Source organism: Myotis daubentonii, chromosome 3 (genome assembly GCF_963259705.1).
Source record: "Myotis daubentonii chromosome 3, mMyoDau2.1, whole genome shotgun sequence".
NCBI classification, from domain to species: domain Eukaryota; kingdom Metazoa; phylum Chordata; class Mammalia; order Chiroptera; family Vespertilionidae; genus Myotis; species Myotis daubentonii.
The window spans coordinates 55323257-55346918 of NC_081842.1; the positions used below are offsets into that span (position 1 = coordinate 55323257).

General features: G+C 38.3%; 2 protein-coding genes and 1 pseudogene across 17 annotated transcripts in view; 2 read left to right on the top strand and 1 right to left on the bottom strand.

Moving 5' to 3' along the window:
• LRCH3 (leucine rich repeats and calponin homology domain containing 3) overlaps positions 1-19468 on the top strand; it is a 112953-nt gene extending 93485 nt beyond the window's left edge. For 9 of the 13 annotated variants that reach the window (XM_059687557.1, XM_059687562.1, XM_059687559.1 and 6 more), the window contains 6 exons: positions 5113-5161; positions 5755-5862; positions 7895-8013; positions 8835-8972; positions 9669-9746; positions 13681-15402. In XM_059687557.1, the coding sequence (XP_059543540.1) occupies positions 5113-5161; positions 5755-5862; positions 7895-8013; positions 8835-8972; positions 9669-9746; positions 13681-13881 (693 nt within the window). In that variant the 3' untranslated portion in view covers positions 13882-15402. Of the gene's footprint in view, positions 1-5112; positions 5162-5754; positions 5863-7894; positions 8014-8834; positions 8973-9668; positions 9747-10936; positions 11000-13680; positions 15403-16344 lie in introns of those variants that run through there. The other 4 variants (XM_059687556.1, XM_059687568.1, XM_059687569.1 and 1 more) reach the window with 2 other exon arrangements.
• LOC132231954 (U2 spliceosomal RNA) lies at positions 4646-4738 on the top strand (annotated as a pseudogene).
• Positions 19469-19600: 132 nt separating the features above from the next.
• The window catches only part of IQCG (IQ motif containing G), a 45699-nt gene continuing 41637 nt past the window's right edge, over positions 19601-23662 (bottom strand). For all 4 annotated transcript variants that reach the window (XM_059687579.1, XM_059687577.1, XM_059687578.1 and 1 more), the window contains 2 exons: positions 23146-23247; positions 19601-20774 (listed from right to left, as the gene is read on the bottom strand). In XM_059687579.1, coding sequence (XP_059543562.1) covers positions 20637-20774; positions 23146-23247 — 240 coding nt within the window. In that variant the 3' untranslated portion in view covers positions 19601-20636. The remainder of the gene's footprint in view (positions 20775-23145; positions 23248-23662) is intronic.

Consider the following 23662-nt stretch of genomic DNA (forward strand, 5'->3'; position numbering starts at 1 on the left):
GCCGACGCTCTATTCACTGAGCCAAACCGGTTACGGCTTCAAATATTCTTTATATTTGAAAATTATTATTATGTCACCCTTGTCTTATCCTTCAATAAACTCTGATCCTTTTACATGCCTTTCCCAGCCTTATGAACTTTCACAAGTTCTCTTCCTTCCATTTTGGTTCCACTGTCTCCAACTACAAATATATCTCTCATTCGAGCTCGCCTGGGGCTGAGCATGAAACACATCTTACAGAGCATTAGGCCGCCTTTTCCATTTCAGTATTCATTTGCTCAGTATCTACTATAATTCTCAAATGTTTTAGTTAAATGGCAATTTAACTAAATGGTAATTTCTACATCTTATATCTTTTGTTTTCCAAAAGACTTACTTTTGCTTTTTTGAACATTTTTACTTCTCTAATTGACCAGAGTAGTTTCAGATTCTTACATCATGTCCTTCTAAATGCTGACCCCAGTTTTATAACATCTGTAACTGATACACCCCTCTGATGCTACATGTACCTGAATGACTAGTGAAAAAAGTTTACAGTAGGTCCTTGGGTTACCTCAGAGATCCATTCCTGCGGCGCAACATAATGCGATTTTCGCCGTAAGTCGGAACCCACCCGCATAAGCACCTACGTCACTCACATGGAGCACATACACAGCAGTAATGAAGTGAAATAGTAAAAAAAAAATTTAAAAGAAAGATAACAATTCCTGACCTTTACTTGTGGTAAATAAATAATAAAAAACATAAAGCACATATGTACATACGTCGAAATGATGGAACTTTTTTTTTGTAAATAAACTAGGGGCCTGGTGCACGAAATTCATGCACGGCAGGGGGAGGGGGGTTCCTAAGCCCAGCCTGCTCCCTGTGGTTCTCTGCTCTCTGCGGACCCTGCCTGGTTGATGCCACCGCAGGCCCTGGTGTCTGCTCTCTGTGGGGGCCTGCTTGCCCTTCGCCGCCAGGGCCAGGGGCAAGCAGGGCCCTGATGTCTGCTCACTCGCTGCAGGAGACATTGCCACCCCGCCCTGGCCACTTGCGCACACGCTGGCTCAGAGTGCCTGGGTCCTGGGGATGTTCCCACCCCACCCCAGCCGCTCGGTGCCTCCGCGCATAGTCTGGAGTGGCCAGGACATTCTGGGACCCCAGCCGCTCTGGGCCTATGCATGGGCCTACAGGCTCAGAGCAGCCTGGCTCCTGAGGACACCTGTCCTCGGGACACAGGCCACTTGGTGCCAGCGCTCGCGCAAGAGGCCGCCTTGCCCCCGGCCACTCAGTGCCTGTGTATGCAAATTAACCCGCCATCTTCATTGGGTTAATTTGCATACTCCCGATTGGCTGATGGGTGTCGTGGAATGATGATCAATTTGCATCTTTCTCTTTTATTAGTGTAGATGGGAGATGGCAATGTAACCATGAAACAACGTACGTTGATTCAAGTCCACGTATGTCGATTCTAGTCCAACGTAACCCAAGGACTGCCTGTATATTCTCTTCTGTGTTAACCCTTTGCTAGCCTTTCTCAGCTATGTTCCTTATTTGACGAGCAATACAGAAAATTATTTGAGGAACTGTTTTCAAAATTCTCTCAAGTAAGCTATATAATTAGTACCATTCTAGTTGTAGAGGAGAAGACTTAATTCATTACACTTAATGGACAGTTTAGGGCATTGGGGCTTATTCTAAATCAGAGTCGAAAGACCAGATGGAAATTTGCCAGAAATTGTGTGTAAGTCTAACTTTTTACCAGACATGCTACACAGTCAAAGGATTCATTTTTAAAGATTTAGTCTTTATTTTTTGATATCCAGTTACTTTACAGAAGGTATACACTATAGTTAGTATGATTTTATTTCTGTTGTTGCTTAACCAGGATAAAAATTGAGTTTATGTCAGTTTGCTTTTTTTGCTCTTTAGTTCTCTAAGAGTTCTCAAATATAGTCAGTGGCTTGTGAGTGATTTGAACTAATTGTTTGTTTTAATATCCTTGAATGCAAGTCACTTAGATTTATCCTATATAATAATAACCTAATATGCAAATTGCCCCCTCAACCCAGAGTTAGGGAATTCGACCGGGGGGTAGGGCCACCCGGCCAACCGCCAGGCGAAGGGAGGCCCTGGCCTGCGCGGTGGCAGCAGGGAGTTGGGGGAAGGGAGGCCCTGGCCAGCAGCCGGCAGCCACTAGGTACCCTACCCATGCTTGAATTCCATGCACTGGGCTTCTGGTAGTTTTAATAAAATTACATTTTTAAAAATCATCATTTTACAAGTTTCCTCTATTCTAGCTTTGTTTTTCATTACACCTGTGTATTGTCTTTTAGTGTTTTGGGAGGTAGAGAACATTTCCTGCCATTCAGTGGAATTTTTTTCAACTCTTCCTTCTCTCATCTAATAAAGTTGCTGTAACTTTATCATTTTTTTCCCTTAGCCTAACTCCTACTAATAAGTTTTTTTAAATTCCTAAAGACTATTTTTCCTTAAAAAAAAAAATATATATATATATATATGTATATATGTATATATATGTGTGTGTGTGTGTGTGTGTGTGTGTGTGTGTGTGTGTGTATATATATATATATATATATATATATGGAATAATCTCTACCTTTTTCATTTTTCTGTTTGTGCCATTGGTCCTTGAACAAGTCTTTATTTAGCTAACTAGCTTTCTCCTTTCTAGCTCATTTTTTAAAATATATTTTATTGATTTTTTACAGAGAGGAAGGGAGAGGGATAGAGAGAAACATCGATGAGAGAGAAACATCGATCAGCTGCCTCCCGCACACCTCCTACTGGGGGTGTGCCCGCAACCAAGGTACATGCCCTTGACCGGAATCAAACCTGGGACCTTTCAGTCCGCAGGCCGACGCTCTATCCACTGAGCCAAACCGGTTTCGGCATCTAGCTCATATTTTTTAAAAATAAGGATAGTCTTTTGTTTCTTTATAAAGATATCCAGCTTTTGCCTCATTTGCCTGTAAATTTCTTTTAGTAGTTCTTGTTATTTTAAGTTAAATTTATTTATTTAAATTCCATTTCTTCTCAACATTCTAAATTTAGTTTATTGCCATCTGTAAACTTGTTGAACATGTTCTCTTTTTCACTAATGAGAATGTAGTCCATTACCTTACTCAAGAATGCAGCTTGCTTTTTAAATCTTAGTTCTCAGACTAAGAGTGTCAGATCAAGGAATAGTTACCACAAAATTGTCTTCCAGATCAGTCTAAGAATCATGGCTCCTATTTATGTATTTATTTATTGTAGCAGTTAAAATTCCATTTCATCTGACCCAACTCCAATTAGAAATAAGAGATTTCTGGAAATGCCCTAGCCAGCTTGGCTCAGTGGATAGAGTGTTGGCCTGTGGACTCAAGGGTCCCGGGTTTGATTCCCGTCAAGGACACATGCCCTGGTTGCGGGCTTGATCCCCAGCAGGGGGCATGTAGGAGGCAGCCAATCAATGATTCTCTCTCATCATTGATGTTTCTATCTCTCCCCCTCTCCCTTCCTGTCTGAAATCAATAAAAATCTATTAAAAAAAAAGATTTCTGGAAATATTGAAACCAAAAAGAGGGGAAAATGGGAGCAGATATGATTGTGTGTTTTAAAGTCATTTCTGTTCAAAATGTATCAGTTATTGTAAAGTTGTATTTAAATTTTTGAGTATAATTACATATCAAGGCCTAAAAAATTATTATTCTAGTACCCTATTATTCTTCAACAACTTTAATCCAACCAGCCAACACTTCTTTTTTTAAATTTTTATGTTTTTATTGATTTCAGAGAGAGGAAGGCAGAGGGAGAGAGAGAAATATCAATCATAAGAGAGAATCATTAATCAGCTGCCTCCTGCATGCCCCCTACTAGGGATTTAGCTCGCAACCCCAGGCATGTGTGCTGACCAGGAATCGAACCATGACCTGGTTCATGGGTTGAAGCTCAACCACTGTGCCATACTGTCTGGGCCCAACACTTCTTTTTTTTCCCTTCTTTTTTTATGTTTTATTGATTTGAGAGAGAGTGGAAGGGAGAGGGAGAGAGAGAGAGAGAAACATCCATGACAGAGTAATATCAGTCGGCTGCCACCTGCACCTGCCCCCCCCCCCCCCCACTGGGGAGGAAACCCACAACCTGAGTATATGCCCTGACCAGGAGTTGAACTAGTGATCTCTTGGTTCATGGGTTGACACTCAACCACTGAGCTACACTATCCAGGCCCAACACTTCTTTTTAAATTAGTTTAACTACATTTTCCTTTATTTAGATAAACTTTATACCAGTTGACCTACCTCTTCTTCCTTTTTACAGTTCCTTTGTTCAGTGAATTAAAAACATCTTGGATTCAAATTCTAGTCTAGAAATACAGCTATGTATAATATTTAAACACCTTGTTTCCTAACTGAAATAAAAAACCTTTATCACTCTTTCTTAACACATTAAATTTTATTCTGCAGAGGAGAGGGGAGAATACTTTAGAAACTATACCAGAAAAATACTATTATAAAATTTTATTCTCTCCTGTACATTTCCCAATAAATGATCTTTTTTCAGTCATAAGAAAGGCTTATTATATAATAGGACTGTCTTTAGAGAATGCAAACCTTGTATTCTATAGAAATAAAAAATTTGGCCTAAAAAAATATATATAATCACTTCTTAGCCTTTTGGCTAAGATCTTGTGTAGTACCTGTTCTTATAAGTGTAAAAAACATATAAAATTAAATCAGTAGTCCAAATTTTCTTTTTTTTTTTCTTTTTAAATATATTTTATTGACTTTTTACAGAGAGGAAGAAGGGAGAGAGATAGAGAGTTAGAAACATCGATGAGAGAGAAACATCAATCAGCTGCCCCCTGCACATCTCCCACTGGGGATATGCCCGCAACCCAGGTACATGCCCTTGACCGGAATCGAACCTGGGACCCTTCAGTCCGCAGGCCGACGCTCTACCCACTGAGCCAAACCAGTTTCGGCAGTAGTCCAAATTTTCATTTCTAGACTTAATTTTGAAGGAAAGTTGCATGGGTTTTTTTCTCTTTTATAATTCTAATGTTCCCATAAATGTGGAGAGTACCTCTTGAATAATAAGTATTTATATATCTCTTTTTCTCCACAGAATGATGACAGACCTAATGCTGTATCAAGTTCACCTACAACAGAAACAGGTAATAGACACAAAGGTGCAGTTCACCACATCAAGATTATAATTCTTTACCAGAATTTTCCTCATAAAGTTTTTTTTTTTCAATTACATTCAATATTATTTTTTATTAGTTTCAGGGGTACAGCATAGTGGTTAGACAATCATGTACTTTACAAGGTGCGCCCCCCCCCCCCAATATTTAAAGTACCCACCTGGCTGATAAATTACCTCTTAGAGATGAGAAATCAGACACCATTTTGGGAACTTTCTGCACATTTTAAATTTTTTAATTCAACTGGTTGTTCAACTATTCAGCCATTTGGTATGAACAAATGAGTATGAGCTAGCAGTGCTATAGGTTTGTAGGAGACTATATTCAATATATTAACGTTCATTCTACCTTTATTGATACACCAAAATAACATGACAATCAAAAATACACACAGGGTTACTTTTCTGTACCAGATTTTGTATTAACAAAATTATTATCCTTTTATATCATTGCCATAATTAATTTGATTTTTTTCATTTATTGAACTTTTGTGACATATATCTGTTACATATTTAATGATTTTCCATCTCTTTTTATCTAATTTACTCTCTGGGCCGATTTAGTTCATCATTCTCCTGCCTATTCTTTTCCTGCTGCTACCCAGAGAAACCAGCCCCAGCGCCCTGAAAGCTTCCTTTTCCGAGCAGGTGTCAGGGCAGAAACAAATAAAGGTAGGAGGTAGTGACTAAAGGGGAAGGAGGGAATGCTTTATACAATGACATTTACTGTTACATGCTTTTATTTATTTATTTTTTAATATATTTTTATTTATTTCAGAGAGAAAGGGAGGGGAATAGAGATAGGAACATCAATGATGAGAATCATTGATTGGCTGCCTCCTGCACGCCCCCTACTGGGGACCGAGCCACAACCCAAGCATGTACCCTTGACCAGAATCGAACCCAGGACCCTTCAGTCCGCAGGCCGACGCTCTATCCACTGAGCCAAACTAGCCAGGGCGCTGTTACATGCTTTTAAACTTCTACCCTAAGATGTCTCCTTGGCAAGAGCTTTTAGACTCTGCATTTATCTGTGATCTCGCTGACATTAAAGCAGGAGAATCTTGTTTGAACTTGTTGTTTTTGATTTTTTTAAATAGATTTTTCAAGAGAGGAAGGGAGAGACAGACAGAGAGAAATGTCGATGTGGGAGATAACCATCAATTGGTTGCCTCCTGCACTTGTATCAACTGGTGATTGAATGTGCAACCCAGGCATATGCCACGACCAGGAATTGAACCCTCCACCTTTTTAGGTGTACAGGTTGACACTCCAAACAACTGAACCACACTGGCCAGGGCCTGAATTTGTTTTAATTAGACAGTTTCTTGGCCCTGGCCAGGTAACTCAGTTGGTTAGAGCATCATCCCAAAACACCAAGATTGCAGATTCATTCCCCAGTCAGAATACATCCAAGAAACAACCAATGAATGCATAAATAAGTGGAACAACAAATTGATGTTTCTCTCTCCCTCCCTCTCCCATCCCAACCCTTTCCCTCTCTCCTTTTCTCTCTCTAATGTAAACAGTTGTTGTTTTTTAAAGAGTTTCTTTATACCACCTAAAAGCAGGTTATAGTGTTTGAACAAATAAAATACTTTTTTTAACGCTTTAGAGAATGTTTCTCTTCTCTATATGAGCTCTCTTTCCGATTTTTTCTTTCTGTGTTCTTAAAAGAAATGAATCTGTAAATTTTTTTTAATCTAGTCTCTTTTTTGTGTGTGTTTTTTGTTTTTAGTTAATATGAAAAATTTCTGCCTGGTCCTAAAAGAAGTTACTACCTGGAATTAAAAACAAACATTTCAAGTCCAAAACTACCTTTAATATAACTGATAGTTGCACTTGCAGTGAGATTTAAAATCAAACCAGAGACATACTGCTGATGAGATTGTAAATTAGTATGGAAAACTGTTTACATTATCTATTAATGTTGAACATTTGTATAGCCTATAACTAGCAATTTTACCTTCTGAAATATGTATACATGTATACCAAAAGATATGTACAAAAAGATTCATATCAACATTTTTCATAATAGCTCCAAACTTAATGTCTATCAGTGATAGAATGGATTAAAAATTGTGGTATATTTATACAGTGGGATACCTTATAAGCAAGGAAGATGATCAGATTAACATACACAACATGGATAAATCTTATAGTGTTTATTATAAGAAGACACAAAAGCATGCACACATAAATATAGTTTCATTCATAACAAGTTCAAATATGGACAAAACTATTCTGGTGTTAGAGGAGTCAGGAAGTACATGGTTGGAACCTGTGGTGGTAGAAATAATCTTTGGGTACTGATGATAGCTTAGAGGAGCTACTGGGTGTTGGTAATGTTGCATTTATTTACCTGGTTGTGTCCACTTTGTGAAGATAATTCATTGCGGTGTTTGCTTATGATTTATGTATAATTTTCTGTATGTGTGTTATTTTTCAATAAAAACATTATGAAGTGGACGTTATTAAGCAAAAGTAGTTTAGCCAAATGGGTAATGGACATTTGTTGGTTTTTTATACTATTCTCACTTTGATTTTGTATATTTGAAAATTAGCATAATGAATTTATTTTTAAGAGTTAATCCAGAAGTAGAAAGTGCTATACTTGAAAGAAAACTGTTATCAGGTGGATCAGAGTATTTTTCCAACACTGGCAAATCACCTTTCTGTCTTACATATTAATATTTTTTTTTAGGTCATGGTTCAACCCTTCTTTCATCTTCTGAACCTACCACTGATTCTACAGATCCCATAACAAGACAGAATACAAGGCAGAGAGAAGAAGAATTGGAATCAATAGATCAGCTACGGAAAGTGTGTACATTACCTTGAAATTACACTTTTTCATTATAATCCTGTAATCAATTATTTGTGACTTACAATTTTTAACAGAGTAAAGAAGTACCCATTGTATGATGAATGTAAAAGTAATTTTGCTATTAAAATTCTTTCAACTGTTTACTTGGAAAATGAGATGGGTTTTTCTATAAAGCTGGCCCTACTCATTTAAAAATGTTTTCTGCTTCATGTAAGATTTCTTATAGGAGTAATAATAATTTATATGTATATACTCATATACATATCACACATCATTTATAGTATTTATTTTTTTATTTTGGAGTTAAAAGAGAATCTAGTTTTTTTGTTTATTTTTTTTAATCCTCACCTGAGGATATTTTTCCATTGATTTTTAGAGAGAGTGGAAGAGAGGGAAAGAAATATCGATGTGAGAGAAACACATCAAGTGGTTGCCTCCTGCACAAACCCCGACCAGGGCCCAGGCCGGGAGGAGCCTGCAACTGAGGTACGTGTCCTTGATTGGAATAAAACCCAGGACCCTTTGGAATGCAGGCTGACACCCTATCCACTGAGCCAACCCGCTAGGGCTAGTTGTATTTTAATCAGAAAATTATGAATGAATTTCTCTTGTTTTATTTTGCACCACTATGTCCTGACTGCCATATATATGTAATTGATATCCTTAACCTATTGACTTAGATAGAAGGATAAAATAGGGATTATAAAGTTATTTGTGTTTAGTGATTTCTAAATAATTATATTCATTGTAATTCCATTATGTCCTGTATGTCAGCCACTCTTCAGTTAATATATTACGTGTTTTCCTGTTCTTTTAGCATATTGAGTACCGTTTGAAAGTATCTCTGCCTTGTGATCTTGGAGCAGCTCTAACCGATGGTGTTGTTCTTTGCCATTTGGCCAATCATGTGTGGCCTCGATCTGTCCCAAGTATTCACGTTCCCTCACCAGCTGTAGTAAGTTTATTATGTTAAAAAATGTTGGTTGTTCATCAGACGTTTATTAAGTACAATGGCAGGCATTGTGCAGAATGCTAGAGATGCAAATATGAATAGTGCAGTCCCTGCCTCCCTACCCTTCTACTAGAGAAGAAAATGGGGCACATAGACAATGACTTACAGCAGTGTGCTAAATGTTAGAAGAGAGGTCTGTAAGAGGTGTGCAATAGGAGTACAAAAAATGGATCTCTTATTTTGCCTAAAGAACTCAGGAAGGCCCTCCCAGAAGAGGTAAAATTGTAGGAATTCTGACATAGTATTTCTAGATTTGAAAGATAAGGAAGATCATGGCACATTCAAGGAATTTTAACTTGTTCAGATTGATCCTGCACAAGGTGTGGGTGCAAATGGCAGGAGATGTAGCTAGAGAGTTAAGGCAAAGGCCAGCACCTGTTTTTGTAATAAAATTTTATTGGAACACAGTCCCGCTTACTTGTTTATATATTATATGTTACTTTTAGGGTATTAACAGAATTGAGTAATTGCAACAGATCATATGGCCCTCAAGACTAACATTTATTTGATCCTTTAAGAAAAAGTTTGCTGATTCTGATCTAGAGCATTGAGTTTATAAAGCAACTGGCAAGAATATTTTTAACATTAGCAAAATTTTTAAAACTTTGCTAGTAACATCACATTTTTCTTCCTTTACAGCCTAAATTGTCAATAGCAAAATGCAGGCGAAATGTGGAGAATTTCCTAGAAGCTTGCAGAAAAATTGGTGTGCCTCAGGTAATAAATTCATCATTTTTATATTGCTTAAATAGATGGTTATTATTTTCCTAAAATCTTTCAGAAATGCAAGTATCTATAACCTTATAGGGCTAGCTTTGAACTAAACTGATCATTACTAACATGATTTTGTGTTCCTAGAGGCAATCAGTATACTTTGAGCAGTTTTCCTTAATAATTTCCAAGGACCAAGCAAAAAAATCATACACATATAAATTTATTTATTTATTTTAAATCTTTATTATTAAAAGTATTACATATGTCCCCTTTTCCCCCCATTACCTCTCTCCAGCTCACCCCCACATATAATTTTAAATGTATTGTAATAACTAATGCTAAGTAATCAAAAATAGTTATTCTGACATTTTCCTAAACATACCCATTTGCTCTTTGACTTGTAATACATCTTCATGCATAATAGAGTCTGTGTTTCAAAATAAGTGCTTCTTCGATTGAGAATGCTTGAGTGGGTTTCAAGTATTTTCACACTTGTAATACTTTTCTTACTTGTTTATTTTGAAATAATTTTAGACTTAGAGAAATGTTGCAAAAATATCTCAGAGAGTTATTGTGTACACTTCACCCAGGTTCCTCTACTGGTCACGTCCATATAAACATAGTACGCATCCAGACTAACACACACTGGGACAGTGCTGTTAACTGAATTACAGACTTTGTTCAGATTTCCCGTTTTCCCACCAAGCTCTAAAACTTTGGAATTTAGCATTTAGCACCCAAGAGGCCATTTCTAGGCTCTTGTACTACTATTGAGATTTATTGCCTCTGACTTCCTCAGTCACAGCTTTATTGCTTTAATAGTACAAAAAATTAAACTTTATAGATGTGATTAAGGGATATGAACTTGATACACATTTTATTCATTTTACCCTTTTAAAAACAATTATGTTACACCAACTAAGCATGATACTCTTAAGAAATATAATATTTAGGGAGAGATCAACCAAAGGACTTATATGCAAGCATATAGGCCTAACCAATAGATGCGGACAACAGGGGGGTGGGGGCATGAGCGGGGGATAGGGGGTAACATGGGGATAAGGACACATATGTAATATCTTAAACAATTAAAAATATATATTTATTAAAAAAGAAATTAATATTTAATGAAATTAAATTTATAGAAATAAACAACTTGGTAACATTTTATACGTTTTTTTCATTAACCACAGTCATTACAGTTCCTGTCATCATTTTCTCCTTCAAGGAGAAAAACATGATTCTTCTATCTCCTTAATCAGAAATCCAGTATTGGCCCCCGAACTCTTTTTCTTGAAGTTCCACTCTTTTTCTTGAAGTTCCACTCTTTTCCTTGAAGTTAAGCCCTTGTCCTAATAGCTTTCACAACAGTGGCTCTTTTTTTACCCAGCTCACCATTCCTGTCTCTTCACTAGCCATGACTCGCGAAGGATTCAGCATCACTTGTCCAACGCGCAGTTTTCTCTTTCAGCTCCATAGAGCGTCTGCATTAGTCAGTGTGTTTTTTCCTCCTTTTATTAAGTAGATCGTGATTCTACTATGTATTTTTCACTTTTATCTTTTGTGGGGGTTTTTAAGAATTATAAAATGAAAGAATTGAAATATGTTTGGTGGTAGTTAGCAAGGACCTTTAATTGCTATATGAACAAATTCAAAATTTTTTCCCATTTTCATAGTTTCCTAAAGGCTCATCATCTCATAGAACAAACCTTTTTTTAATGTATTAATAAGTTTTCTAAACGAATAGCATGCATTTTCTCCATATTAACAAGCAGGTTCTAATACTCAGATGTTCACATTAACATTCAGTGCTTCCCTTTTGTCTACTAAATATGTTCCTGCCTGGTCATCACATTACACAAGCATGCCCAGTACCTGCCTGCTTACTTACCATCATGTCCTGAACAAAAGAATGTCATGGGTTGGCACAGGGAATGGCAACCAGAGAAAAGATATGAGTGATTAAAGAGAGCATACATAGAAGAATGCAGAAAACAGCCCTAAGCAGCAAGACATGTTAGTAGAATTAACCTATGTCAAGCCTGTTGAAAATACTGTGTTTACCAGTGTTTATAGTCATGGGACCTGTATTCTGGGCTTTATGGAACCATCATCTACCTCAAATTTAAAGTGCACACACTGAAATTCTTCAGAATGTACCTGCAGTCAGTGAAATACAGAGTGCCTTAAAGCATGCATTTAATTCAGCATTTGCCAAGCAGTGGTGAATAGTATTTATTGTGGGCCAGATTGTCCCTATTCCTACCAGAACTGTGCTATTTGAAGTCAGGAGGTAGAAAGCAATATAATTTTAAAATACTGGATGGTTAGAAAGGGTTTCTTATCCTTCCTCTCCCTCTCTTCCTCACCAGAAGGGGGAAATGGACATTCCACATAGGCCACCTCTTCTTCTTCTCTGCCTCTACTCTCTACCACCACTGCCACCACCACCACCACTTTTAGATGGGTTCCTGTTATGCTGCAACTTCTGCTAAAAAAAAAAAAATGAGTCATTTGCTTAGAACAAAGTGAAGGAAAGTGAATGAATATACAAACTCATAGGTTCAAACTAGCATTCTCAGGCCCTTCTGCTAAGAAGGAAAGAGAAAGCCTTTGCCTCCTCCTCTTCCTCGGTTTCCCCACTTCTGGATGCTCTGAATTACTGCACATCCCCATTAACTGTTTGACTTGTAAAGAAAATCGGGGATGTAAAAATGATCACCTTTGTATAATGTAAAATTTAATATTATAAATATTAATATCAGATTCTATGTATAAAAGGCAATTTCCCTTCTCAATATAATTTCAAGTGTTTACAAGGTAAGTTATGAATAAAATATTAAGGAATAAGGTGACTGTGCCCTAACCGGTCTGGCTCAGTGGTTAGAGCGTCGGCCTGTGGACTGAAGGGTCCCAGGTTCGATTCCGGTCAAGGGCATGTACCTTGGTAGCGGGCACATCCCCAGTAGGGGGTGTGCAGGAGGCAGCTGTTCGATGTTTCTCTCTCATCGATGTTTCTAACTCTCTATCCCTCTCCCTTCCTCTCTGTAAAAAATGAATAAAATATATATTTTTTAAAAAGAATAAGGTGACTATTAAAAACTTCTGATAAGATTGGGCATGTGGGTATTTTTTTTTATTACTTTGCTTTTATTAGATATGTTACATTTGAAAAACTATAGTGGGTGATAAAAATTTCTATGTGAGTTCAATATCTTGTGTACTAAAATTATTATATGTTACGTGTTGAGTATTTTCTTGCTATCACGTCCAATGATATATTTACTTATTTAATCGCTTCATCTATGAAGTGGAGGGTTTGGGTAATCTCTGAGACCTTTGTGGTGTAGCTTCATTTTGCACATATTAGTGAAGACTTGATTAAGATGGGCTTGCCTTGGTTTTAGAGGAACACCAAATCATCCAATATACCTAACCAGCTAGTGAATTTCTCTGATTAATAGGCTTTCCTCCTTTTTTGAACCTTCTCAATTTACCTGGCTTTCTCTGAAAACTTCTCTCTCCTCAGCCTGCTCCCAGGTTTTGTCCATGTTTTCTGAGAAACCTATTTTTTTTTTTTTTTTGTTATTGAGGAAGAATGATCTGAGAAAGAGGTTCCCTCACGAAGCCCTCACTGCTCTCAGACCTCCCTCAGCCAGCAGCCAGTGCTGTTCATGTATCCTGAATATTCACACCAGTCACCATTCCAGCCAATTTTATTCTGCTATTTTGTAGTAAAATCAAACTCAGCACACAGAAGGTGTCTTTGTAGCTTTGTTTTCCAGCATTTTTTTTTCATTCGTCATAGTAAAAAATGTTAGATGTATTTCAGTGAGAATGATTGTGAGATGATCATATTGAATTCTATACTCAAATCTGTATTTCCGATCCACTGACTTTGTTTTTCTGTTTCCTTTCCTGCTCACACTTTGGACAGGACAATCTTTGTTCCCCTTCTGACATCCTTCAGCTAAACCTCAGCGTTAAAAGAACGGTTGAAACACTACTTTCTCTTGGGGCACATTCAGAAGAATCCAGTTTTGTCTGTCTGTCTATCCAGCTTTTGGGTTTTGTGGCATTTTATTGTATTTTAATGTTAACTCTCTGTATGCTTTATTACTGGACCTTCCCCCTCTAGCTGAAAGATTGCATTCCAGTGGTTTTTCACCTCATTCCTGGGCTTGGTAAAGGAGGTTTGTGTCTCACTCAGAAATATTTACATATGTGCTTTTATTTTCCTGGCCATCAAAGAATTAACCCCTAAAGTAGATAAATCCTTTCCTCATATGTCCAGATGAGCAGCCCATCACGTTCGTCAGTAAGCATTTATGAAGACTAACAAAGAGTAAAAGACCAGCATTTTTTCTCCTGGTTATTCATCCATTCTCCTGGCCTGTGGCCTTGTTTCTGTTAAGTGCTGAAGTGTTTCTACTAATACAGTCTTGAGCCTGTCTTAGAATATGACTAAGAACTTTAGTTCCAAAGGACATAATAAAATTCCCATCGGGCTGTTTTCCGTGCCTGACACAGCTTTAAATGTTGAAATTGTGAGTTGCCGAACCTCTTCAGCAGATGCTCATACGGAAAATAGCTGTACCCTTTCTGGTTTGTAGGGCCTGTGCTCATTTAAATCTCTGCACTGAACTGTGCCCTGAAGTCTCCCTTTTGGCTCTCTGGGCATCTGGAAGGCACTAGTTATTTAACCTTAATAATTTTAATTTGATCAGCATGGTCAGTCCAAAATCATGTAGCTTCTCTAGATTGCTATTCTGAGCCTAGTGTATACATTTTAAACAGTACACAACAAGCAAATGATCTAGAGCTGACTGCAGGGGTAGGCAGCTGTCCAGATTTACTATGTGTTTATCTTTAATTGAGCTTCATTTCTAGAATCCTATTGAGAATTTAAAATCAGAATTTATGTAATTCCCAATACCATTTGAACCATCTTACTAGGTAAACTTGTCTTTATAGGCTGTTGAGGAGATTGTATCTGAACAGCAGGTAAAGTATTAGGCAGCAGTCTCTGTTCTGTACCCAAGGCAATGAATAGAGTCGTTTTAGACCATCCTGTAGAAGTCAGCCTGGAGGTTTGATTGCTTTCAGTTTCTTCTATATTAAATGAGACAGTTACTTACAACATTTAAAACTGTTTACTGTTGGTGCTGAAACATTGAACACTGTGTTGGAAACTTTAGTTTAAATAGTAGTAGTGCCTTCCAGAGTTTGGGGGAGGGGAAGTGTCAGATGTTTCTGAGTCAGAGATCATTCAGTTCTGTGGAATTTTGTCCTTTTGAAAAAATACCTGATAAAAAACACATTGTCTCATGTGTGGTTTGAAGGGCGTAATTGTGCATTCTTTTCGGAACACATGGGTTCTCTGGGCCAGCTGGAAGGTAACTAACTGTGCATCTGGAAAGCATAGCCTCTGAGGACATGTCTCAGTCACATGGTGCACAGGCCGCCGGGCACTCAGAGAAGAGATCAAGGAACTGGCCTCAAAGAGACTAGGTCTCTGCCAAGAGCAAAACCCAGAAAGTTCATTTTAAGTACAGAGAGCCCATGCCTGCAGTTGTACTCAAAGTATTTATACAGAGTTGATCATTTAAAGAGCAAAAGATTGCAGTTACCTTTTTCTTTTTTATCTGGTAAGTATTTTTTTAAAAGAAAGAAGCATATAAGGACCAATAATTGCTCAAAATAAATACTTGCTATATTTTTTATTGCAACTGACTTTGTAAAACTTCCTAATATATTGCTAATGAAAAGCTGATAAAAGTTCAGTTATCTTTTTTAATAAGTATGTATAATTTCTTTTTAATGAAACCAGAATTCCACTTTCTGTCCAGTTTCTTCCCATAATCCCTGCCTGGTATAAAAGCCCTGGTTTTCACAATCAGGACTGTAATGCAGAGAGTAGGCATCCCTCTAGTGCAGCCTGAGTGATGGCATCAATTATCTCGCATTCCTAGTGTGTGTGATGTCCAAAGTGCTTTCTCCTACAGGCTGAGCCAGCCGTGGGCAAACTACAGCCCGTTTGAAATGAATAAAACTAAAAAAAAAAAAAAAGACCGTACCCTTTTATGTAATGATGTTTACTTTGAATTTATATTAGTTCACACAAACACTCCATCCATGCTTTTGTTCCGGCCCTCCGGTCCAGTTTAAGAACCTATTGTGGCCCTCGAGCCAAAAAGTTTGCCCACTCCTGGGCTAAGCCATCTGGTATAACTTGTAATCTTTTCTCTTTCACCTGCCTGGTTTGACTAATATGCATTGCTCTTTTATTTATCAGAGATAAAGATGTTGCTTTCACTCCATAGTATTCTGCTTATCCTGTTGTTTGTGTAAGTGTATGTAACATGTCCATTTTCTGTTTTGCAAAACAATCTTATGTACTGTTAGTTGTGTTAATAAAGTGATAGTGTCAGATATCATCTCTGTGTACCTCATATTAACAGAGGTCATTTTCCCAGGTACTGACTTTTCACATTTCAGTTGATTATAAGAGAAGAGATGCTTATTTTTTTTCTTTTCAGTTCTGTGATGTTCATCCTACTTTCTTTTGTGTTTGTTTTTATGTCACGTTTTCCCATTTCAGGAGCAATTATGTTTGCCTCTCCACATTTTAGAAGAGAAAGGTTTGAGCCAGGTTGCAGTGACGGTCCAGGCTCTCCTGGCACTGGCCCCACCCAAGCAGCCGCAGCACCAGTTATCTGCTGTTTAAGGACTCCCAGCACTCCGGGTATTGCCTGGCCAAAACGGAACAGGACAACACCATCACGCTGCCAGCCGTCTGCTTAAACAGAGCTCTAACATGTTCTTAAAAGGGACTGTTTCCATGATTCCTAACAGGAATATTTTGCTTCATTTCTCCATTTTAGGGGAGGTTATATCCATTTCCATTGAATTGTTTTTGAAGACCCGGTTGGTTTTCACAAATGAAACGTAATCCTGTCATTGCTGAGAACCAACACTGACGCCTAACTTGGCTGTGCTTTCCTGGAGTGAAGGGTTTCCCTGCACACCAGAGAGCTGCTCAGAGGATAGTTCGCTCTCCTGAAGGCACAGACAGGCTGTTACCTTACCTGTTCCCAAGACGTCTAGCGCACTGGTTTCTAAACTTGGTTGTTCAGTAGAGTCTCCTGGAGCATTTGTTAACATACAGGTCCTATTCAGTAGCAGGGGTCCTCAAACTACGGCCCGCGGGCCACATGCGGCCCGCCGAAAACATTTATCCGGCCCGCCAGGTGTTTTTGCCGCCGCTGCCTGTTGCTTAGCAGCCGATTAGTTTTTTTTTTAAACTATAGTCCGGCCCTCAAACGGTCTGAGGGACAGTGAACTGGCCCCCTGTTTAAAAATTTTGAGGACCCCTGCTAGAGTCTAGTACGGCCTGGGTATTTGCATTTTCAACAAACATTCCAGGTATTTCATGTAATAGAGACAACCGTTCCAAGCTAGATATTTGTCTGATTGGGGGAAGTAATGACTCCACTGTTTTTCAGCCACATTTAAAATCAAAAGCTATATGATGACTACTTGGACTTTTTGTCCAAGGCAAAACAAAAATATGTAGAAGGCCTAGATTTTGTGTAGTAAAACAGTGGGACAAAGTTGTATTTAAGGCCAGTGTCCTAGGCCCTGGACTGTTCCAAATCCTCAGGCCAGTAACCTGCGCTGCTCAGCATTTGCTTGGACTTCCTTGAGCCCCCCTCCCTCTTCAGCCCCCATGCTGCGCCCAGAATACCTGGCCTGCCAACACCTGCCAGTCACAGCAGTACTTCCAGCTCCCCGACTAATGGAAGACCATGAAAACAAAGCAGAAGGAATAAGGGAACAGCCCAGAGCCTTCTCTTTCTTTCAGGCAACTGTCAGTTCCAGTGGCTGAACTAAGCGCTTGCGGCATCTTAAAAACAGCTGGCTGCCTTTTCACCACTCGTGCCTGTTCCCCAATTGTGTGGATAGAAGGGCCCAGGTCTCTGCAGCACAAAGCCAGGGGCCTCGATCTCAGCCTCTGGGGGGAGTTTAACCCTCGTGAGTCTGTCTTCCTCTATATTTTGAACCCTTTTTAGTTGTCGGTGGTATGTTTTGGTCACTGTCTTTATAAACCAAGTAAATAGCGTAAGTGAAAATACTAATTATCTAGGTTTTTTTTTCTGTTGTTGACTGTTCTGGGTTTTCTTTACCAATGCATGCATTTGAGCATAATGTTCTCACTCTTTTTATCATGTAAACGCAGCATATAAAAGTAACTTTGGATAAAATAATGTTTAGTATCTGATAAATCAGTGTTTTCTACTGTTCTCATAAGGAAACAAGTTCATCAGAACATTACCACTTGTCCTAGTTTAAAATTATATAACACAGAACATCTGCACTCAAAGCCCAATGCTTAGGGTCCTCACAGAACAAAAGTAAAATGCCTCTTAAGTGCTTAGAGCCAGACCCATTAACAGTTCCAAACACACCCACCAATCATGTGACTTGTTTAGAATTTAGTTACATGTATTTTTAAACTATAGGTATTTTTCCTTCTAGTCCACGTTAAACCTCAGTACTACTTCCAAACTATAGTGAGCCATTTGAATGAAACTCAGCAAAGGACAGGACTCTCTGTCACATATTATGCAAGGAATAATCCCAGAAGACATAACCTAATGCAACATTCGGAACATTTGCAACTAATTTTCCCAGAGGAATAAATGGAAATTTTAATTTATTTCAAATTTTACACATAGCATGAAACCTGTTAATGTATTTTTATCAAATCTTACATTTGAATTGCTAGAAAAAAATTGTACAGTTTTGGTTGATAATGAAAGGAAAATATCAAATGTATTGAATTTCTTTTCTGTGTCAAGATGAAAAAACAAATCATGATTTTTTGTTGTTGAAATTTGTATTCAGTATTTTATTTGTACCTTTGGGTTTGTTTTTGCTTTTTATTTTAAGCCTTATTGAGGTAAAATTTATATGTCACAAAATTGTTGCTTTATAGTAATGTGCAATTTTTTAAGTTGTCCCTTTGTTTTTTTTAACTGAAAAATACGGTTTAACATTTAGCCTTGCCAGATACTAATGAAGATGACTTTGTAGCAGTCCCACCTAACCATTTATTTATGAGCTTCCTATTGAAGCAGCACCTTCCCAGTGCTGAAGTGTGAAGGACGAGAAGGCTGTGCCCACCCGCCTGGGCCCTGCCGACTACAGAGGTTTGTAAGTCAGCGGGCTTCTGGACTTTCAAACTCATAAATGCTCGGCACTCAAAACCATTTTTCTCTGGAAACAACTCGGAGGAGGAGGAGGCTTACTAGCAGGTCACTTTTCTTAGAAAAATACAGTCTTACAGCCAATCAAGGAATCTGATTCCTCTTACTTGCTATAGCTCAGCAGTGACGAACGATGTGCCTATGCTGATGAGTGTGATGAATTTTTAAAAACTAAGCACTTAAATGGTTATAGAAATGAAGGAAAACATGGATATTTTGAAGGTTTTTTGTATACATATTGCAGTGAGATGGTTTACAGCAGATTTTATTTCTGAAAATGTTGTAAACATGTAATTAGTAAAAGAATTTGTGAAATGTTGTCCTATATTTGTATGTCTGTAAATATGATGCGTAAGTTCTAACTATAAATATGTCAATATCATGTATGTTATTTTAAATTGCCTGTATGCCACCTTACACTTCCACATTAAAATAAAAACCAACACTTCAATAGCATGAGATAAAGGCTGATTGAAAATGTTCTTCTCTAAAGCATGGTTTCCTTGGCAAAAATGAAAGCGTATCTAATTTCCCGAAGGAATGTCAGGTCAGGAGAAGCTATGTTCTCATAACAGGCCCTGGAGATCAGAATGTGCTGTTTAGAGGAAGTATGGAAATCAGCAGTGTCCTGTATTTGGACTTAGATATAAGGTTTATTTATTAACACATGAAATATATGTGACTCTTTGAGACAATTTTTTCTCTCAGAAACTGCCGGTTGTGCCATTGGAAAAGCTTTAGCATCCCAAGACATTCTATTTTGATTAAGCAAAACATGAATGACCCAGCGGGCTCATTCTTTTTTAGGGAAGAGGGAGGATGACCAAAAATCAGCTTAATGTTGCAGGCACAGGTTAGGTATTTTAACATGCTTTGTCTCTTAGTCTTAATACCCCTTAAGGGGAGAATTGTTGAGTAAGCAAAATAGGTATAGACCCTAGTGTCTCACTTATCAAAAATATCTCCAAACTAGTCTTTCAGGGAACCTGTGTCCCCCATCTTTACCTGGTTGGGTTATGCTATCTCATTTCTGTCATTTCTGGGAAATGTAAATTATCCTTACCTATTTCCCAGAAAAGGAGCTGAAGCTAAACCACCATCAGCCCCTAATAAAAACACTAAAGTGATGATAAATCTAAAAGGCAGGAAGGAACCAACTTTAATAAAACTTCACTACATATGTATATTATGCTGGACACTTTATAAACATCATGTAATTCCTACTGAACACTTCACTTTTGCTCATAGAGCATTTTCACTATCGACCAATTGAATAAAATCACAATCAGAGACGTATTACAGGAATTACTGAAGTTTTAATGCATTACTCCTAACAGCCTGAGTTTTTTCCTGGTAAGAAAGAGCAAGAGGAATCTTCAGAAGGCTTCTACAAAGACTTTCAGCAAAAAATTTTCAAGATATGAACAAGCCCTGAATTAATGCTATAATCTTAATTTCATGGTTTAAAACTAATATAATAGGCAAAGTGAAATAACCAGGCTGCACCTGGGAATGTCCAAATCAGAAACTACCTGTAGATGAGTTATCTGATGATAATGTTTCTTATTCCCTTCAAGTCCTTCCCATCTTCAGAATGCCAGAGGAAAAGACAGAAGATACTTGGTCACTGTCTCTTGCTTCTCTGTCTGTCTTTGCCTCTGCCTTTACCTTTTGAACTCTTGCCATCATCTTTATCCTTCCTCGGCATTCTGAAACCACCAATTTCATTCCGTACTATAATGCCTCGCCACCAGGCCTGGAGCTGGAAGAGAAAGAGGAGTGGGAACAATTTATCGTGCCTGACAAGCTGCATTCTTCCTACATAAGAGATTGGGTTTTAGTAAAGTAACTTGTATTTGAAGAATTGACTGAGAAATGGGTGTGCCAAGCATGCCCTCCCTACAGCAATGCTCCCCAGTTGTGCAGGACCCGGAGCTTAAGCCATGGACTCTGAAGTTCTCAAGGAGTAAAAATAAAAGGAACCTTATTCTTACACTTAGAAACCTGACTCCATTGTACTTCTCTTTACAAACATACTTTCCCATCTTACAACCATTTGATCCAAGTTTAAAATGTGCAGATAGCCCTAGCCGGTTTCTCTCAGTGGATAGAGCGTGGCCTGCAGACTGAAGGTCCTGGGTTCTATTCCAGTCAAGGGCACATGCCTGGGTTGCAGGCTCAATCCCCAGTGTGGGGCGTGCAGGAGGCAGTCGATCAATGATTCTCTCATCATTGATGTTTCTATCTCTCTCTCCCTCTCCCTTCCTCTCTAAAATCAATAAAAATATATTTTTTAAAATAAATGTGCAAATAATCTAGATGATTTCAATAGACTTCTGGTGCACTTCATATCTTTAATGATTGATTAAAAGATCAATACTCATTTTCAAAAAGTAAGCCTTACATATCTTAGTCATTAGAGACAACTGTTCTGGGCTACTTTAAAATCACACTCAGGCCCTGGCCAGTTTGGTTCAGTGGATACAGCGTCGGCCTGAGGACTCAAGGGTCCCGGGTTCGATTCTGGTCAAGGGCATGTACCTAGGTTGCAGGCACGTACCCAGTAGGGAGTGTGCAGGAGGCAGCTGAATTGATGTTTCTCTCTCATCGATGTTTCTGACTCTATCCCTCTCCCTTACTCTCTAAAAAATCAATAAAAAATATATATTAAAAAAAACAATCACACTCAGCCCTAAAGACTGAAAACAAATCCACCAGCAAAAAAAAAAAAAGAAAAAAGGTGGCCTTCCGCTAGTTCTTAGGTTTTTGCTCTCAGTCAAGAAATCCTGACAGCCCTGGCTGGTTTGGCTCGGTGGATAGAGCATTGGCCTGGGGACTGAAGGGTCCCAGGTTCGATTCCGGTCAAGGGCATGTACCTTGGTTGCAGGCAAATCCCCAGTTGGGGGTGTGCAGAAGGCAGCTGATCGATGTTTCTCTCTCATCGATGTTTCTAGCTTTCTATCCCTCTCCTTTCCTCTCTGTAAAAAATCAATAAAATATATTTTAAAAAAAAAAGAAATCTTGACAAATAGAACACACCATAGGAGCTCAATAAATACTAACTGTACATATGACTCTCCTAATGGAAAGCTCAAGTTTGGATTTGGTTACCTGGTCCTGAATGCACTTTAAAGCTTTTTTTTTAAAATATATTTTTATTGATTTCAGAGAGGAAGGGAGAGATAGAAACATCAATGATGAGAGAGAATCACTGATTGTCTGCCTCGTGCACAACCCTTACTGGGGATCGAGCCCACAACTGGGGTATGTGCCCTTGACTGGAATCAAACCTGGGACCCTTCAGTCTGCAAACCAACACTCTGTCCACTCAGCCAAACCAGCTAGGGCTAAAGCTTACTTTTTTAATCCACCCCTAATACATATCCCAAACTACAGCCTGCATATTATTCTATCTTTACAGGTACTCCTCTTTCAGAGACTAGGGCGATCCTCAAAACAAGTTTCAGTTCGGTTGATGTTATTTTTGCTTGATATTTCCTAGAATCTGACCTGCCAGTTAAAGCATATATAGACGTTCATATAAAACCAAAACTTTTTTTGTCTAAACTTACCCCCTCTACCTTTTTTGAAAACGGCTCTCATCAGAATCTGGCAGATAGCCTGGGCTAACTTATAAATACGACTTTGAGAAGCAGTATGATGTTAGAACTCTGTCAAGAGCTATTTTGGTTAGCCTGGCTTGTATGGCTCAGCTGAGCTTCATCCCATGCACCAGTTCAATTCGTGGTCTGGGTTTTGGGCTTGATCCCCAGTAGGGAGGGTACAGGAGGCAGCCGATGGATGTTTCTCTCCCTCCCTCTCCCTTTCTCTAAAAATCAATAAAAACATTTTTTAAAATATTTTTTGGTTAGAAATAATATCCTTAAATTTGACCTCTGGGCACAAATTCTAGGTTTTGCTTCCCCTGCTAAGCCACTTCCTTTTCCCTGGATTAAAGTTGGAGGAATGGCTTTTTCTGTTAGCTGTCTCCCTGCACCACTGACTGCAGGCCATGTTTCCTCACAGATCTCCTGTTCTGAGTTTGATAATAAATGAGAGGTATTTTGCATTCCTCAACGGTAAGCCAGATGTAGAATTGAAGGGACCCCACAAAGACAATTACAACTTTCTACCTTTATGATGCTCTTTAATTCCAAGAGAGACTGCTCTATTTGCTTCTTGTTCTTCTCCTTTTCTATACGATCTTCAATGATGACGTGTTCATACTCCCTTATCTGCAAAAGTAAACATTAATTATGGTACAGGACTCTTGGCTAAGCTGTGGCCCAGCTAGCCCTGCAGTTTTAATAAAATTTAAACTAAAGCATGCCAAATCTAAAGATAAGCCAAAGGAAAAAATACTTACTGGATTCCTATATTATAAATATGCACATATTAACTTCATAATTGTTCCCACTTGTTTTTCAGTTTGAATAACTCAAATTAACCTGAAAATATTTCATAAAAATGAAATACTAACATGGGATTAATGACCTCAAATTAGTGTAGTGTTTTAAGAGCTGTGATAGAATGTACACATGAAGCCATAATTAGAAGCATTTTGGAAATCATAATTCACTTTATGGTCTTCAGAGACCATAAAGTGGAAATCTCAAGAGGTGGTTGTGAGGGTCAAATTAACTTCTACCA